The sequence below is a fragment of the Ornithodoros turicata genome, chromosome 2 (genome assembly GCF_037126465.1).
Source record: "Ornithodoros turicata isolate Travis chromosome 2, ASM3712646v1, whole genome shotgun sequence".
Taxonomy (NCBI): Eukaryota; Metazoa; Arthropoda; class Arachnida; order Ixodida; family Argasidae; genus Ornithodoros; species Ornithodoros turicata.
In genome coordinates, this window is record NC_088202.1 from 141,239,629 (window position 1) to 141,259,290 (window position 19,662).

A 19,662-nucleotide genomic window follows, 5' to 3' on the forward strand; every position below is an offset into this window, starting at 1 on the left:
CCCCGATGAACGCCTGAGGTAGGAAAGCGCGCACTTGAATATAGGCACCACGAGCACAGACGAAACTAGGCTATGAGACAGAATGAGAACGATGACGTAAATAAGATTCAAAACGCGCACATGGGAGTCATAAATACTGGATTTTTTTAGTTCTTATGTTCTGGAATACACAGACCGGGAACTATATCGCAATGAAATGCTTGCAGCACCCGCAGGAGACGCACTATTCAGTTTGATGTATCGTCTAGTTGACTGTGTTCGCAATAGATGGCGCACATGTCGCCCAAGTGTCGAAGCTGTGTACTAAGGGGGAGTCTGGTCACAGTCCCGTGCAGGCGCGGATCTAGGGGGGGATCAAGGGGTCCCGACCCCCTAGGGATTGGGTTCAATGGGCCAATCCCAGCATGCACCTGGCGCTTCTACATAGCGCACCCCCCCCCCCCCCCCCCCGCCCTCGGAAAAACCCTAGATCCGCCCCTGGTCCCGTGGAAGTGCTCTCGGCCCCTTCGGCCGGAAGTTTTCGTCCCGCAGGGATAGTACATTTATACTGTCATAGGAAGGTGCTCTATTTTTGCTGTGAAGCCTCCGTTAAGCCTAACCGCCCAATTCCTCCCCCTCCGATTTTCCATCGTTAAAGGGATCTTGCTAACACCGTTGGGGCATAATTTATGGTGGGGACATGCTCAAACAGGAGGATGTTTTGTGTGGGAACCTGTTGTTTTCGAAAGTAAACGAGTCGGCACAGCGACATCGATACTCTCCGCGTCCCCGTCAAAATGAGGCATAAGCCACGTTTTGAGTCACTTTGACTCATTTAGCCCAGCCTACAGAGTGCTTATCTAGATGTCGTTAAGGGTTTCCGAGCTAGATTTTTTCGTTTCGCTCTGTCCGACAGGTTGTATTTTAGCGAAATGAATTTTTATTGTAAAGGCGTAAATATAGCATCCCTTAGCGGAACTAGATTCGAAGCCTTGCGCACTCATTTGCGTTTTCCTGAATTATCCTTATTTGTTTTACATATCTTGCCGCACGGCCACTGCATAGATAGACCCGCTCCAATCGAAACCTATGTGTCACTTTGCTAGCCACGAAAAAGGCGCCTGTCATGTAACAGAGATTTGTACGCTATCTTTTTCAGTAAGCTGGATTACAAGAAGAATTGCGTTCCAGCAGAATTAAGACCAAAAGGATGTGGTGAACAACTTCTTAACAACTATGTCTCAAGGATAGACGGTGAAATTAGAAACAAATGCACAGCATCGAACTTGATCTGTGAGTATAATCACTGGAAAAGTGCTAGCGCATAATACGTCGTTCGTGTATGCGTCATAATGCATCTAGCGCATAATGCAGGGTGAGCACGTATAGTGTTCTCCCCATTGTAACCGGAGCTCTGCAGAAAAATAAAATTAACCCAGCGAACGTGATGACGGTTGTCACATATCATGCGCAGTAATATGGCGCACTACAGGTAAACGTGGCGATCAACGTTACCGTGTGGTAACGGAAGTTCGCAGCTTTAAGCGAACAGATTCAGCGAACGTGTAGCACTTATGTTTTGAGGCCACAAGCACGTGCTGCTTGCGACCACGTTACTTACCAGGTGTCCTGTCAACCTTCTGCGTTGAAGACTGTGGAGCTTCAACAACCCCGCTTGTTTACTCCACGATTATTTATATTGACTTCCTCAGATGCGTGCAAGCAATATGCAATCTACCGACCTAGAAGAACGATTAGATACTGAGAGCCCATTGTAGTGGTGGTGGTTTTGGAGAATAGGTGGGAAATAATTTGCTGACAAAGCCGCTCACAAGTTCGAACCGTTCATTTTCCCATAGAAACTCCTGTCCTCGCGCCATGAGGCTGTCGAATCGTTTATAGTCATCCATATGTTGTAAATAGTACATTATTTAAAGCTGTTTTCTGGTTTTTTTTTTCGTTCAGTCGCAGTGTTTCTAATCCACGTTACTGTTGTGCTACTGTATTCCCGTTTCTCTGTTGGCTTGCTGTACTATTGCTTAAGTTTTGCCTTTGTTACAAGGCCCTAGGAGCCATATATTTAATACATAGATAGATCAACTAGTTATTTTTAATTAGGCTACTTCTAAAAGCTCCGCCTTGGTATTCTTCTGTTGCTGTACCATTCCAATTAGATTGTGCTGTGTTCCGGCACCGAAAACGTGGCAGAAACAAAGTCGTATATTTCCGTTTCAGGTGGCGTTTGCCCTCAAGGATTACTAGTGAGTACAAAGAATACCTGCGACAACAATTATCGAAGGGATCAAACTGCATCTCAACTGCAGTGTTGGTAAGCGCTTTTTGATGTGCATATGTAACGGTCACAACACAGTATGATAATGAGTGTGGATCAAGGCTGTCCTGACGCTATTGCACTCAATGCTAGGCAGAATATGCCTCAGCTATTTCCCATGAGTTGCACTAGATGCCTTCAGACTAGTGTTTGAATGCCTAGGTGGAAAGTGTGAGAGAACAATATCCTGCTGTCACTCGAGCTGTGCGGCTCCATAAATGGCGTTTGTGGTACTGAGGCGAGCGCGCAAGTTAGCTGGTGCTATAAACCCAGCATTTGATGACAGTTTGGTGTTTGTGATCGACACATGCCGGTAGAAATTGCTGAGGATCGGCGAGCTTGTTCCTAGAAGTGGAACCTAGACACTGGTCTATGCATTGGAAGCGGTAATCTTTAGCACTTTATACTGCGTCACATTATTGAAAATTGAGGAGAGGGAACCGCAGTCGACGATTCTTCTATCAACGTCTTCTTTGCCCTCTTTCCCTAATTCGTTTTTCCGCCGCCGGTACTTTCGGAAATAACAGTTAGCGAGGCAGTTAGCACCCAAGCAGCACAATGTACTGAAAGTCGAGTGCAATAGGGGTGGACGGTAAGACGGTGCAATAGGTGTGTCTTATCAATGTTCTTTAGTGTCAGGAGTCTGTTCAAAGCCTTCCACCTACCCGTCCACCCCTATTGCACTCGACTCTCAGTACATTGTGCTGCTTGGGCAGTTGATATCTGCTATCGCTTTTGGGGACGTAACAGACAGCGTGTTGGTTGTGTGCAATGCGCCAAGGTCTCTTCACCGTTTGCGCTTACGCAGAATCAAGTCGTGTCGAATTCTGATCTTTGCGATTTTCTGAATCTTTGCGAATTCTGAAACTTTGCGCTTCTGAAACTTTGCGCGAAACTTCATGCTGTCGCTGCGTTCGTGTCACCCATCGCTCAGTGCAGGCTAGCGCAGGAGGTTCCGGAAACTGCAACCGAAGAACGCACTTGCTCCGTCGTCGTACCTGGCTCCCATTTGATCGAGTTCGTGTGAACAGTGTCGGGTCGAGTTCAACTCGACTCGACAGTCAGTCTGTGGGTTTTTACTGATGTAGGTCCGCTGTATGAACAGGACAGTGGAGCCGAGAAACGTCAGCCAGTTCCGAATGATCTTGATTTATGTTTGACGGAGCTTGCCACTTCGAATATCGGGAGAAGCTATCATGGAAAAAAACCGTCTGTCCTGTGCGGTTCACTGGCCTGCTTATTCTGCGTAACTTAATCACTGGATGTTACGAATTGGCGTCAGAATGTCCCTGTAATTTAGGATCTGTTTATTGTATGCATCTTACCTGTTCCAGTGTGATGGAATACAGCAAGACATGTGTTCCGCAAATACTCGAAAGACAGAGATGCGACGAGACGTTTCTTGTTGAGCGGCTCTTCAGAGACATCAACAGAGACTGTGGAACATCGAAGCCCGTCTGTGAGTATCATATAGCAAAAAGAACGCCGGGGTCATAAGACATGTTCATGCCCTGATTCCACAGCCGTCGTGTTTGTGACTCCAGCGACAAAGTCTCCATATTTCACTACCGCTGCCTCCGCTGGCTTCCATTACTATTCCACTAATAATCGAAAAACTGGAAATGAACTTTTAATCGCCCTATTCGGTAATAGTTATCTTATCTTAGTATCTTATCTTCGGTAATAGTTATCTTATCTTAGTATCTTATCTTCGGTAATAGTTATCTTAATAAAGCTGGTGTGTCGGCCCAATGTAATAAATACCCACACGTTCAACAGAATGACACTCAATGTTGGTAACAACGAAACGTGGGTACTGTGTACGGAGTCCAGAGCAACATCTGATTCATTTATGATATCGTTGTCTCAGTTACAACTCGTGAATGAACCTTTCGTAAGTCGCAGACTGTAAGACTATGATGCCCCTCAAAGGTATGATACAGCATGGCGAACTAGCACTAGCACTGTCCCGTTCCCAGTTAGCCGCAATAGGCGTTTGTGGGCCAAGTAATAATTGCCCTCCAGATTGACCTCGTGCTTCTATGTAAGTCTCACTGCATATCGATTGTTGACCTTTTGAAGATTCCTGGCAAACTCCATTAGTCTCTCATCATCTTCGGTTGTAAAATCCCTATGATCCTGCGTCTCTTGTCTTCGGAATGCTCTTAATAGTTCGTCTTCTAGGTCACATCCAAGCGACACTTTTAGTGCATTGAGTGCAGCCTGTCTATTGCATCGGCATTTTCAAATAACTGGCCCTTGTATCGCCTAACCGAGAGTTGTCTCCACCACAGTTACTGAATCGCTTATGCTGTATGTCTTTCCTGTGACAAGATCCCAACAGTGGTCTGATCCTACCAGGACGCCTATTTGATCGTCTGCCACTGTTTCTTCGTCCTCCAAATGGTGCTTAACTTCGTCTGGTAGACCAGACCTTGCAGGTTGGGATCCACTCTTGGCAAGATTTTACTTCCAATCTTCTCTACTTCGAGAGCTGTGATCATCTGTGCATGTGCGCCCTTGTGCTTCTTTATATTCAGCTCAAGGATTCGCCCACCTCTTTCTCTGAAACTGCTGCTCCAAAAGATCAGATGAAGAGATTCTCCGTTCCCAGCATTGGACATCTTAGTGCCTTGGAGAATGACTCTGTAATGAGTGACCTTTCAATTCCAGCGTCCAGTAGTATCCTTGCTCGTTGCGTGCCCTGCCTTCCCTCAATCATCGGTATAACGGTTTGAAGCAACACGTTTCTTGAAAGCTCACCTTTTCTGTTTCTTGCATCTCCTCTATCGGATGCATGATATGCATGCTCTCGAACGCTCTTCTGCTCCCTCTTCCATGCATCCGTGGTCTGCATTCGGCGGTCTCCTGTTTCTTGGCTGACGTTCCAACTCGTCCGCTGACACCAACGATGATTGTGTTCCCTTGTTCCGACACATGCTTGTAGCGTGTCCGCCTTTACGTCTTTTACATTTAGTTCTGCTGTTGCAAAGCTTTGCTGAATGATTTTCCCTTGTGCGTTTTAATCAGGGTCGCTCTTCTTTGAGTTTCAGCATTTTACTTTCGTACGTTAGCGATTTTTTGCACTCTTCTGTTTTGTGCTTAGATTGACCACATAATATGCATTTGTTTGTTGCTGTCATAGAAAAAGCAGCAGATGATTTCCCTCTTATTCCCTGTAGTTTTCCTGTTGCAGAGTACGAGGTATGCTGTTCCCGTTTGAACTCTGCCCTCCATTTATCGTCGTCGCCTTGACATTTTACTAAGTCTTGCAGCCTTTCTCGACACCCTCCTTCACCAACGTAACCTCTTCCGCCTGGTTCTGGTCAAGCTCTCTACTTCTTTTTCGTTCTTCTTTCATTTTGAAATCTGCAGCGACGTAGCGACTTCCTTGGGAATGCTTTTTAGAAGGATGGGTACTGGGTACTCACTAGGCATCTTACAAAAAAAAAAAAAAAAAAAGACGACTCTGCTTTGCCTTATGAGCACCAAAATATATCGTATTGTTCGTTTTCAGGTTTGAAGTGCGATCAGAAAGCAATATCCGATGCAGACGATTTGTGCCTGAAGAAATATGAACAGGAACACAGCGTTGTGTCTCGAAAGCGGAGGTCCGACAACGACAAACGACCGTGCTGGTAAGTCCCTCTACGGCACTGCGCCATCGTGATTAGTAAGAAAAGGAGTGAACAATATCTTCGTGGAGTGGTTTGCGTATATGGGCCGAGTCTACGAGCTGGACGTTAGGAGACTCCTCTGCCGTTTCTTCCGTGCTCCTCTTGCAGGGCAGAGGCTCTTTTTTGTTTGAGGTTCTCGGCCAACTTAACAGCTTCGTCCAGCGTCAGCTGCTTTTCCAGTACCTGTCTGGAACGAACGCATTGTTCTTGCAGACTCAAGATGAGGGCTGTCAGCAATGAGCAAGCACCAACACCCGTTTCGATTTCACATACACATTGAGGGGGTGATAGCCGAAAGGTGTTGCACGAAATCCGTTCCTGACTGCGTACCGCCTTGCTTTGTCTGGAAAACCTTGAGGCGTCCACAGTCCACTCGGACGTATATTGAACAAGCAAGTCTGCTGGTCCACCGTGAATGTACCAAAGTAGAGGAAATTGAGGAATTGGGAAATTGGAAAATTGAGGAATTGTCTTGAGGTTCAAGAAGGTTGCAGAAACGTTTGGGAAAAAGCGATAAAAACCGGGCTATTTGGTGGTACATTTTAAAAGCGATAAAACCCCGGTGCAGGAGAGACAAGTGCTTCGTGTGTGCGTTCCGTCGCTTTGTGTCCCCTGCATTGGGGTTTTATCGCTTTTAAAACGTGTGGAGGCCTCGCGAGTCAGATAAGGGTATTAGCAGGTTGCATTTGTCCGAGTCTTCCGTAATCTTAGCCAATGCAACAGCCGTTTCATACCTTACTACGTATACATTCCGCCGTTCTTTCGAGGTGTCAAACACTGCCGAGCTGCGAAGCCTCGGAGTGCTGTCTTCAACACCGACTGTCTGCCGTGTTACTGCAGGTGGACTCGTCATTCCTGCTCGACACTTCAGACGACTCGAGACCTGCAGTAGGACGAATGATCGAGCATGTAATGAGAAATAGTCCCTCGAAGGAAACAAAAGGCAAAAAGCGAACAGCGTGCACGCACTTCTTCAGCAGCCCTTCGTACCAGGAAACAAAAAAAAAAAAAAGAGTGTATCGCTTTCTCATGCGCATCGGCAGGGCACCACGAACGCAGACACAATGAGAACGATTACGTAAATAATGATTTAAATTGATTAATAATGATAAATAATAAATGATTCAAAAAGGGCACCAGTGGGTCATAAAGACCGTATGCTTTACGTTATTATTACACGAACGGATTACACGAACCGCAGTGCAAATGCGCAATGAGATGCTTACAGCACTCGCGAGAAACACACTATGTAGTCTTTTTTTTTAGGAAATAGAGATTTTGTGTAAAAAATAATAATAATAAACAATAAGGGCTATAGACACGCTGTGTTTTTCTTCTATCGTCTCTGGGCCGGCAGACGTGCTTGGCCATATGTTCCTCGACCGTCAAATGCCTAATGGGGCAACTTTGTAGCTTTTTGTAAATAAAAAGTTAATTAGCGATATTTAGGTAATGGTCATTCGACTGTTGAGCAACATACGGCCAAGAACATCCGTCGGCCCAGAGATGATAGAAGTGAAAAGAGGTCAATTACCAACGTGCCTTGCGTAACTTAGGTGGCGTTCATCAGACTTGGCAAAAAAAAAAAAAAAAGAAGGAAAGTTTCGCAGGGTTCCCCATGAAACCTTACAGCGACCCAAAATGACGACGAAAACAAGCACTGTAAAGCGGGAGTTTCGTGACAAAAACTTTTCACAGCGTACTCTGATTTTACGCACAGACGTACTTCCTTATGAAAGTTCCTCGAAAAGCTCGACGCTCTTCTATTGATGTTTAACCGAGAATGATGCGTTTTGTCGCCCGCGTTAAACCAAGTGAATACAGCGAAATCATGATGAAAACGGCACTGTGCTGTACAATTTTATATTCACTTGTCGAATCTTGTAGATATATGTATTACTGACTTTTCCAGTGATGGCCTCTACTTCTACATTAATTTAACTATAACTACTAACTGCTTCGCGATGGAGTAGTTCAACTACTTTTCAGGAGAGGTAGTGAAAACTACTTTAACTATTCCAGTGTATTTTAACTACATCTATAACTACTCAACGCTGTCCGTCAACATCAATCCGGTTCTATAGTGTTCAGGAACACCTAAATATGAATCACAAGCCGTGATAAAAGAAGATTTAGTACACATGCACGGCACAATTGCTGTGCAGTTCCGTTGTCATCAAACAAGTAGCTCAAGGGAAAAGTCGGAAGCACAATCGTGCCGTAAAGCCTGAGGTAATTGCCGCCTGCAGTAACCTAACTGCTGTAGTTAACTACTCGAAATAGTAGTCCAACTAGTACTTGCCACTACATTTCTGCAAGTAGTTTAGAACTATTTTGAACTACAATCAGGTAGTTTCATTAGTAGTTAACTACTGGCCATCACTAGCCTTTTCATTCCAACTATTCATGTAAATAGCATAAAAAACGTACAGGGTGTGACAGGATGTGTACCGGTAGTTGGTCCTGTCGGCAGCGGTACAGCGAAGAGAAAAGATGTCAATTACGAACATGCATTAATTGGCGTAGGTGACGTTCATTAAACTCGAAAAACGAAAAAAGAAGAAAGGGGGAAAGAAAAATTTCACAGGTCCTGAGAGAAGACTACAGCGCCCTTCGTGAATTTAAGTTCGTGCGGATCACCGAGTAATGGCATTGTTTCATACAGGTACTGAGTGTGTACTTTAATTATATACAGGAGACGTGTCGTAAACAAAAATTACGAATGGCAATTACCTACTGGCCTTGACACAGACGGAGGACATCCTTCCATTGGCAGTGCGCTAGCCCCAGATACACAAATCAGTCTCGTAGCAAGCAGCGACAACAGCGACAGTTTCTTCTTGGCTCAGCACTCGAAGAAAGCCGCGCAAAGTAGCATCCTTCTCTCAAAGAATTCCATTAATTCCCAAGGAATGGCGGAATGGTGCCAAACAGTTCTTGCGGAGGAATACGCGGGATTCGTTTGGCGGAATACCGCACGCGCAGCTCGCACGAACATCACCAGGGAGATGGAAAGAGGGAATCAAGGACGATTTCCCCAGGACTACCGTGTTTCCCTTTTGTTAAAAGCATCAGAATAGAAAACAAATGAACCGACAACTTAGGCAATCAATGGGCAAGCATCGTAATCGAAGCTGATTTTCCGTTGGGACGATGCCAAATATTGCGCTGCACTCATTTGCGTTTTCCTGAATTATCGGTATCTACTGAATACGAAAGAGAAGTCTCCCCACTGTGCAGATCGATCCGACCTAAGGAAAAAAAATCCCTGTCGTGTAACGGACATTTGTATGCTATCTTTTGCAGCATGTTGGACTACAAGAAGTCGTGTGTTCCAGACGAATTAAAACCAAAAGGATGCAGTGATCAACCCCTTCAGAGTTATGTTGCGAAGATAGAGAGTGACATGAAAAAGCAATGTACAACAACGAACTTGAACTGTGAGTATGAACCGCAGGAACGGTGCGAAAAAGGGGTGCTCAAGCGGTCTTTGTGGACACAGTGCGGATGGGGTGCGCACGGTGTCCACAGGGTGATGTATGTGGCACGTCTGCTGCTGTATACTCATTGGAGCATCCCAACTAACGCGTCCAAGAGGCGTTCAATGGATGTGCACTTTAGGCTGTAGATGCTCGTACCCTTGTCGGCTGTCCAGGGGCGGTTACTGGTTCTGTGGGAGCATCAGGGGTTTACCCAGATCGCCGCATACGCCGATGACGCATCTCGAAATGCGAAGTATCTTCATCCCCTCGGGAGGCGTGGTTGATAGACGTCGCCTTTGGCATCATACCTCATCCACAGCTGCAAAACTCTATGCCATACTTTTCTTTCTGCATGCCATCGTTCATTTTCATCGTTCAAGCCATTAAACATTCTTGCATTCGGAGCTCCTTCGCACCGTTGGTTATGAACATATTAATTGCTTACGAACGTACCTACGAAGCAGGGCGCAGTCTGGTTCTCCAATGGATTCCCATTCTGGTGTCGAAGCAAATGAACAGCCTGACAGCGCCACCAATGGAGCTCTCTTGTATCGGGGACGGAAGCTCATTGCACTGCTAAGAGGAGATCATGTAATTAAATTAAGTCTTGCAGCCTTGCTTTAATTCCACGGTTATTTACATTAACGCCCTGAGCTGCGTCTGAGCAATACGCAAGCTGCAGACCTAGGAAAGGTGTCTGGTTCTGAGAGCCCAACGTCTCGGCACTGAAACAATTGCCATTCATTGCGGTGTTGCTGGGTGCTGGATCATGAGGCATAGGCGGACATGAATTTGCTGACAAGGCTGCTCTTGCTGCTCACAAGTCCGAACCGTACATTTTCCCATGGAAACTCCTTTCCTTGTGTCGTTAGACTGAACGAGTCATTTACCTTCACCTATATATCTGGGTTGTAAATTGTATATTATTAAAGCTGTTCCCCGGTTTCTTTGAATTGTAGTGTTACTAATCCACGAGACTGTTGCGCTACTGTACTGCCGTGTTATTGGTCTCCCTGTTTGTTTGCTGTACTATTCCCTGTCTTTGCCCGTGGTACAAGGCCCTTGGCACAACGCCTTTGGAGTCATACATTTAATAAATAGCTATTAAACATAGCTTGCTATAGCTAACACATAACTAGCTATTTATAACGCAGCTACGTTTGAAGTCCGTACCACTTCCTATGGATTGTGCTGCTTGCCGGCACCAAAGTCGAAGTCGAAGAAAGAAAATCGTATATTTCGGTTTCAGGTAGCGTTTGCCCTCCAGGAATACTAGACAGTGCAAAGAGTACCTGCTTCAACAATTATCAAAAGGATCAAACGGCATCTCTGCTGCATTGTTGGTAAGCGCTCTTTGATGTGCATTTGGAACAGCCGAACACAACGAATGTGGGTGCAGGCTGTTACTCCATTTAGTGCTAGGGGGTGCAGGCTGTCTTCACGTTACTCCATTTAGTGCTAGGGGAAATCTGCATCTGCTATTTCCCATGACTTGCACTGGATGACTCCCGCCTCGCGTCTTGAATGCTCAGAAAAGTGGGAGAGTATAAAATCAGGGCTGTCACTCGAGCTGTGAAGCCCCGCACTTGCCACTCGACTGTGCCATACCCAGGTGGAGCGGTGCGATAAAAGAGATGTCTGTCGTGGTGTCCGTGGCGAGTGTGAAAGTGGGATGGTGATCTGATCAGAGCACTTGCTGGTGTTTTGATGCTTGTGCCCGACACATGCCAGTAGAAATTGCTCAGGATCTGCGAGGTTGATCCATTGGCACTGGAACCTGGAAACTGCTTTGTGCACCCGAAGAGGCAATCCGTTGCACTGTGTACTGTTTGAGTGAATGAAAATTCGGGTGAGACGACAGCAGACGACGATCCTTTTATGACTCCTTTGGCCCCGTTGGTTTATTAATATCTCTGGAAATAAAAAAAAGACGTATTTTTAAAGTTCACACAGGTAATCTCCTTCGCGGGTTATGCGGACAGCCTGTTGGTTCTGCACAATGCGCGATGCCCTCTTCATGGCACGCGCATGCGCAGAATCATCAATGCTAACCCTTCGGTACGCAATGGTAGTATACACTGCATTGAACTCTTCTGCCTTCTCAAGAAGAAAAGGATTGCGCGCCGTCACATCTCACGCCATGTTTTCTCGCGACTGTACCAGCGGATTTACGGTATCGGTGATGAAACACTTTCAGGAAACACTGTCAGTAGATGAGTGGGAACCGGATCCAGTAGAACAGGTTGAGCTGGTAGTTCGCGCAACATGTACTATTATTCACTAAATGAATACTGGGACATATGCGCTTGTGATATTGGTCTGGCATGGGGACGTACTAGCTGACGAGCGAATGTACTAACGCAGCGTTTCCCAAACTCTTACCGGTGACGGACCCCCGGAAGCGATGAGAACAAATTCACGGACCCCCCGCCCCACACACACAAATATATCGGAATACGCGCTGTGTACACTGCATTGCAAACCGCGTTTAATATGCGCGACAGGGTATAACAAGGAACGAAACTACATTTGTGCAAGCATAAAGGTGGTCAAGTGACTGTCTAGACAGAAGCGAAGTTGACTTCCAACGCCGCGTTCAGTGCGAGGTATCATCTGTAGTGCCACCATCGCTGCAAGAGGTCCGCAGGCTGCCAAATATAAAATGCGCTAAACACAGGAACACTCTTCAGTCAGCTCGAACTCGAAGCAAAACGATATGACGCACTGTATTACCCATGCTAGCTAGTGCATAACCAGCAACCTCGTCAGCTGCTGCGTGCTTTTGGTACAGCTTCAGAAAGGGTTCCGGACTGGTTTGTTCTTCTTGTTTGTATGTCTATGACGCGGACAAACGTGCAATGCAGGACTTTTCTATCAGAAATTAGAAGCTAGCCGTTGAAGCATGCTTGTAGCAATTTTGGAAATTCTGGGTGTTTGGAAATCGGGCAGCATGTACGAGCGCGTGTTTGTGGGGACGAAAATCCTCACTGAAATGTGAGAGACGGTCGCGGACCCCCACGGACACTCTCGCGGACCCCCAGGGGTCCGCGGACCACACTTTGGGAAACACTGTACTAACGTGTGATTTCATGCCAATTTGCAAGAAAGCGAGGCGGAATGAATCTGCTGTGCTTATATAGGCTGTAGTCTGTTCCTACTTCCCCTCTATCTCGGCAGCATAGAGATTACTGACATGTGGCATCCCTCACATGCAGAAGGAACCGCGATTTCAAGAAGTCGGCAGGACCGGGTAGGGTCGTGGAGTTACCGATGTTACCGATGCTATGTCGAGTGGACACCGCATAGAGTCGCGTCATCTCGACAACTGGGGTGGATTGGCTCATTTGACGCGACATATCAACGTAGTTGGGTCGAATTAATGATGATGATGATCAGTACTTTCATGTCGCGGCAGCACTGAAGGATATAATGCACCGAAACACTGGTCAGTGTCAGGTCGATTCCTGACTGAGCAAACTATACGAACGATTCCATTTTGTCGCTGCGTTCGAGTCAGCCAGGGCAGGCCAGAACAGGCGCTTCCAGAAACAAACCGAAAAACGCACTCGTTGCGATCGCCTCCTATTTGAGCGGGTTCATGTGAACAGTGTCGGATCGAGTTCAACTGGACGCCTTCTGTGGGTTTTATGGAAACGCGGCTACTGATGTAGGTCCATTGTATGAACAGGGCAGCGCTGGGAAGAGAGTCGGGCAGTAAGGCGACTTGCTCGTCCTCAGGCAAATTCACTGTTTCTGAATTAAGTGGATTTACGTTTGACGTAGCTTGCTGCTTCGAATGCCAGGAAAAACGGAACCATCCCTTCTGTACAGTGCACTGTTCTGCTTAGTCTGCGTGACTCCACTATTGGATGTTTCGAGATGGTGTCAATGTCCATGTAACTTAGGAGATCCTTGTATACATTTTATCTCTTCTAGTGTGTTGGAATACAGCAAGACTTGTGTTCCGCAAGTGCTCGGCAAACAAGCGTGCGATGAGACGTCTCTTCTTAAGCGTTTCTTCGAGGACATCAAAGCTGAGTGTGGAACAACGAAGCCTTCCTGTGAGTATCAATTAACAAAAAGAATGTCCGAGTCATAACACATGTTCATGTCAACATATTCAACATGTTCATATGTTCACAGTCACATGTTCACATAACACATGTTCAACAGTCGTGTTCGTAACTCCAGCAATAGAGACGCCGCATTTGACATAAGGTGGTGCCTCTGCTGGCTTTTATTATCACTGCAATTATAACGGAAAACTTTGAAATCGCTTCCTTTATTTGGTAATATTAATCTTAATGAAACTGATTAATGCCTTCATGCTCAACAAGAAGGCACTAATGTTAGTAAAAAGCTGAGGTATGTACTCCGTGCAGAACCATGAGCAGCATGGGCTTCCCGCGTTACGTGAAATTCAGCAACTTATGAAATACTTGTCTTAGTTAAATGGCAGTCTTGAATGAAGCTCTTGTCCCGGGCAGAACAAAATATTCTCAGGATTTCCATCCTCAAGAACACACGCGGTCCTCAGGATGTCCCCCACACAGTTCCATCGTGTCCACATCATTCGAGATGTATTCCCGGAACGTCCAAACGATAACACTCGCGGACTGTCCGTGAAGAGCCATTCAGGAATGTCATGTGCCAGTCCCTGTGGGTAGCTAGCGGGACTTGAAATATTACTTTATTAGTTTGCCTGCTCAAGCTCTCTAAACACTTTTTTTTTTGTTTCTTTGGGCTGATACTGGCACCTGATTGACATTTCGCTTAAATAAAGGGCGGTCCAGTAGCGCAAAATCCTTGGCCTCCAAAAAGGATGTCTCTCTATGATGCATGGAGCATTTCTCGTAGAAAGGACGGAAACGCGCGATTCTGTCGTAGTGCTTTTGACTGAATGTCTCAAACCAAAGGGAGTAAGAAACATGGACTCTGATATGATACAGAGCTAATACTTCATTCGTCGCTTTGAGTACTTTTACTTTGCCTAATTGACAGAAACGTGAACAGCTCACTCTTCGTTTTGTGTCGCAGGTGAGCAGGACTCTCGAATTTGCGGAGGGGCGCGTTACAAGCAATAAATAGTATCTGTTTTGGCTTTGGAAGAAGGCTAGTTCCTTTCGGAGTGGGCAATCCCAGTTGGCAATTCGAGGGTTTCGCGGACTTAATGCCCCCGATACGTCTGTTTGTTACTGGACCAATGAAAATGCTGAGATAAATTGCAATTTGGTGTGGCGGGTGTGCGTGCCAGAGATAGCAGAGTCAATAGCAGAGAAGTGAGGGAAGCTTTCTTCTCCATTTGTACTAAACAGACCTATTTGGTTCCTTGAGGATGAGTGAGGGACAGACTCGGGACGTAATCTTCTATGCCAAAGTGACAGTATTATGATACTCTGAGGATCAGATCTTGACATCCCAGGGACGACACCTCTGTCCCCATCCGACAACCTTAGGATATTCCTGGGATCACAGTGTGACGGGTCATCTGCATACGGAGATTGCAAGCTCCGTGGGAGAAAGGCATTTCTCTTAGGGACATTCCACGGGCATACGAGTGACAGCGGCATGGAGCTTCCATGGAACGTCCATTCTGTGACAGCTATTTCATAACAAAACAAAATGCACAGACTGTAGATAGTGATCACTAAGCCCACGAAATTGCAAAAAGATAAAAGGAATTCTCTCCATGGAGGAGTAGTGCAAGCATTACTGCCCCGCAATTAAGATATGGTCCACCAAGGCAGGCTTCTGCCCCCTCCTCACATAAGTACGCGGATTTCAACATTCTTTAATATTCCTTAACATTCTTCACTCCTATCCACAAAGGAAACATACAATGCACGTTTAGTAGTTTCCAGAGTGCAGCTCGGTTCCGATAGAAAAAGTGTATTGTAATTGTGTAGGTTTTATTCCATTACTCACAAACACGTCATTGAAGTAAGAAATTGGTTGGCTTATGAATTCACCATCAACATAACGTCTGTGTTTCTTGCTGATTTCGTATGGAATATTCAGGTGTTCCGCACTGCCAAAAATCTTGCAATAGAGAACAGTCATTGGAACAGCCTGCATGTGACATCCTGAGGACATCCAACCAGGGGTATTCATATATGATGCTTTCACGGATGTCCGGCGGATATCAGTTTTCGTATACGGACATTGGGATCTATTTCGGACATCCGCAAGATAGCGTCCTGTCTGGGGTAAAACCCAGAATGTTGCGCCCACAATGTTCCACTCAAAGCGTGACCCAGATGATCTTGATGATCAGGTGAAAAAAAAAAAAAAACACGGTAGCCTTCCCCATACCCAGACGCTGTACCAGTATAGATGTACAGTAGGAGTTGGCTGAGGGTGATATCCCATTGGCAATGCATGGTCTGTGATACTCCTAATACAACAGGTTGCTGCATTTGAAAATGGCATTTCCCTATAAGCCGCTCTGCTGTAAGTCGGACGTGCATTCTCACGCTATCGCGTTTCCCTCTGCTACGTGAATCAAGTGGGGTATGCCCTTATCTAGAGGATTTACACAGCTCCTCTCTCGTTGACGTCCTTGAGATTCGCTACATGTACGGGGCAGGATCATTGGAGACTGCTCTCACGTAACACCGGGGTGGACGTCGCGAAGTACACTCGCAACGGTTCGTGTTTTGCCCTGTTTAGCGAAGCACTCAACAGAGAATGAAAGCGTTCACATTTATTTCGGGCAGCACATGCGGGGCGCTTTATTTGTTTGTCTCGTTACTGCGTTATTATCGTTTATTATTGTTAAAATGTCTGTGGCGCTGTGCATATGGTTGGCAGGCACTTAACAAGAGCAATATATTATATGCGCTCTTATCCGCCACCAGTTTTTACCACAGATACATGCATCTGGAACAAGTCGAGTTGGGAACGGGGGGTATTCCCTATAGGCATCTTATAAAAAAGGGGGATTTCGCTTTGCATTATGAGTAGCCGAATATATCACATTGTTTGTTTTCAGGTGTGGTGTGCAATCAAAACACAATAACCGATGCTGAAAATTTGTGCTTGAGAAAATATCAACAGGAACACGGCATCATTTCTCGGGGCCTGATGTCCACCAATGACAAGCGACTGTGCTGGTAAGCTCTTCTTCGCGTGCACTCCGGTTTGCTTACATGAGCCTAATGTGGAAGCAGAAAGCAGCGGCATGTTTGGCGACCCCCCCCCTAACATTTCTTCACTGCACCCCTTGCAGGGTAGATACTTTTTTTTTTTTTTTGTCAGTGACTCAGTCACTCTCGGCCAAGTTAACAGCGTTGTTCAGCGTCAGATACTTTTCCAGGGACTTTCCATTGGACTCACAATGAGTTCTGTCAGCAGTGAGCAAACACGAACACCCGTTCCGATTTCACAAGAGTAACTGAGAGATGGTGGCGGAAAGGTGTGCTGGGCTCCGTACCGGCTTGTTTGTCGAGAAAAGCTCAAGGCGTCCAAACTCGTCTTGGGAATATAATGAACAGCAAGTCTGCTGGTCAGCCCTGAATACCCCACCTTCAAAACACCGTGAGGCTGAAGAAGGTTGCACAAGTTTTTAGAAACCTCGGGAGTCGGAGACGTTCTTAGCGGGCTGCATTTGTCCGCGTCTTCAGTGACCCTCGCGATGGGAACAGCTGGTTCAAACCTTACTTGGGACATATTGCGCTCTCCTTTTGAGTGATCGAACACTGCCGAGCTGCAAAACCTCCCAGAGCTGTCTTTAACTGTCACTGTTTAGTGGATTACTGCAGATGCAGACAGCATCTTGTTCGCCAGTCGAGATGCCCCAAGACCTGCCAGTAGCGCTTCGTGGGAAAACCAAAAGCAAAAACAGAATTACGTACAGAAGTTTTCTTCATACAAGGAAAACAAAGTGCATTAGCGTTCTGTGCAATCTGCTTGGTAGGGCAGTCAGGGAAATGGTTGCAGAAGGGGTGTCAGGGGAGCACCCTCAAGAAAGGGAACAGCCTTAGAGGGGGAGTGGCCTAAGCACCCCAAGAGGAGTCATAGGTGTGACGAGTGTGAACACCCCTAAAGGCGATTTCCATACTCCATTTTATTCTTTGAGTGCTGATCCCGTAATGCTCAGAACCTAACTCCCATCACATGTACGAAGAAATGCAGTTTGGCGTCCAAAGTGACGCAGTGATCACGAATAATGTGACCACGGCATATCTCATCAATGTGTGAGTAGTAAGAAATAATGCCGTTGTTTTTAGGAGCGAACGAAACTACCTCAGTTTTTGCGCCGCTAAAAGTACAGTAATTAGTGCACGTATCATGAAAACAGTCATGAGATATCATAATGACTGTAGGGACTGTAGGTACTGACAAAACACTGTGTGACTCTGAAGCAGTTCTAGTCCAGTAAAATTGATTCATGCCACAGGTCATGAAAATAGTGTATGCCGTGTAAGAAATGTATGCCGTCGGTAGCCATGAAAGGCTGCAAGTAGTATAGATACACCTCGTGTAGTAGGCGGATCCACTGGTAGGCTGTTTCATTGACCTCTGGGTCGACATCAGTCGCGATTTTTTTTCCGTGCGCGGTGAGCGGCGCGTTGCCGGAGAGCCGTGCGTGTGCTTTTCACGCGCACATATTTCACTTGGGACTGACTCGATCTGACTTCCATCTGGATCTGGGATTTTTCCATCTGGACCGGCTTTATTCGCAATTATTTTCTGGTGGCACATGGACAGTTTACATGCAAGTAACATCACGTGGGCAGACTTCATTCGTGATTTCTGTGCCTGGTCCAGCTTCATTGGCATTTTTTTTTTCTGATGGCACATGGGCAGCTTACGTGCAAGTATGAACACTCACGCTGGCATCCCCGCCAAGCGAACTCACCATGGCACCTGTGCTGACTTCACTCATGATTTTTCTGCCTGGACCGAGTTCATTCACAATTTTTGTGCCCTACAACAGCTGCGTGGCGGACGGTTTATGAGAAAGTAGAAACGAGCATGCTGGCAACCCGGCCAGGCGATGCCACTGTCGCACCTAGGCCGACTTCATTTGCAATTTTTCTGCCAGGGCCAACCAGCAAAACCTCTTCTTGATCTTGCCGTACATTCGCCCGAACCCATCATGTCCGCGAGACTCCGAACTCTCATGGTAGAGCTCCAGAATTTTATGTATCCTGGTGTTCGGTACTGTGTATCTTCCCTTTTCTACTTTCAGCTCAGCTGTACCTTCCCACAGTCTGAGTGCGTTCACTGCACCAGGATCTTCCGTATTCATTGTCATATGTGTCGGTGAGATCTACCTCTGGGCGATGTGATATGTCGAACTCAAATTGTTGTAGCTCGTTGATCTAATGGGCAACGCTCCCATTTGGTTCTGTTATTTCTAGCACAAATGTCAAAGCTAGATGAATAAAATCGCTTTCTTTCCAAGTAGGATCTGAAGTAGTGTACCGCATTTAGAGCAAAGAAAGGCTTCTTTCTCTGTTGTGGTGTAGCTCACCTCAGCCTTTGTAAAGGTAGATTAATGGAATCCAATGGCCCGCGGCTGGCTTGCTCCTTGGTTCATTTGGGTATCAGCATTGGGGTTCATCAGCATTACCCAAATACTGATATAAGACAGCGCCGCTGCCATAGTGGGAAGTGTCAGAGGTCAATTGAAAAGGCAAGCTGAAGTTTGGCAACATGACCACTGAACAGGGGGTGATTATCTTAACTAGGTACTCGTATACTTCCTCACAGTCGGCATTCAGCTGAAGTATACATCCTTTTGTAGTAACCTTGTAAGGCACCTTGTTTTTCGAGCACAGTCCTGAGTATATTCTTGACAGCGACCAGCAAGTCGAAGGAAGGGTCGCAGGAAACAAACATCAAAGAGTTAGCTTCTTGATGCGTGCCACTGACTGTAGTTTAGATGTCTTGGTGTTACCGTTGAACACTCATCCCAAAAACTAAACCTGCTACTTAAAAAACTCACTCACCTTGTGATTGGTTTTCACATGAGCATTGGACAATGCTTGTAGAGTTAGTGTAAGATTCTGCGAATGATCCTCTATTGACCGAGAATAATGATAATGTCATCGACGTAAACATTACAGAAAATATTGAGGACTCACTGAGCAAATCACGCAGGACTTCACTCATCCATGCTGGTGAATTTTTCCAACCAAATTGAAGTCTGTTGTATTTGTATACCCCAAAAAGAGTGACAAAAGCA

General features: G+C 46.1%; 1 protein-coding gene across 2 annotated transcripts in view; it reads left to right on the top strand.

Annotated features, from left to right (window-relative positions):
• LOC135386236 (uncharacterized) overlaps positions 1–19,662 on the top strand; it is a 220,632-nt gene that overhangs the window by 127,248 nt on the left and 73,722 nt on the right. For both annotated transcript variants that reach the window (XM_064616046.1, XM_064616047.1), the window contains exons 29-36: positions 1,139–1,272; positions 2,215–2,308; positions 3,646–3,770; positions 5,829–5,949; positions 9,295–9,428; positions 10,720–10,813; positions 13,407–13,531; positions 16,462–16,582. In XM_064616046.1, coding sequence (XP_064472116.1) covers positions 1,139–1,272; positions 2,215–2,308; positions 3,646–3,770; positions 5,829–5,949; positions 9,295–9,428; positions 10,720–10,813; positions 13,407–13,531; positions 16,462–16,582 — 948 coding nt within the window. The remainder of the gene's footprint in view (positions 1–1,138; positions 1,273–2,214; positions 2,309–3,645; positions 3,771–5,828; positions 5,950–9,294; positions 9,429–10,719; positions 10,814–13,406; positions 13,532–16,461; positions 16,583–19,662) is intronic.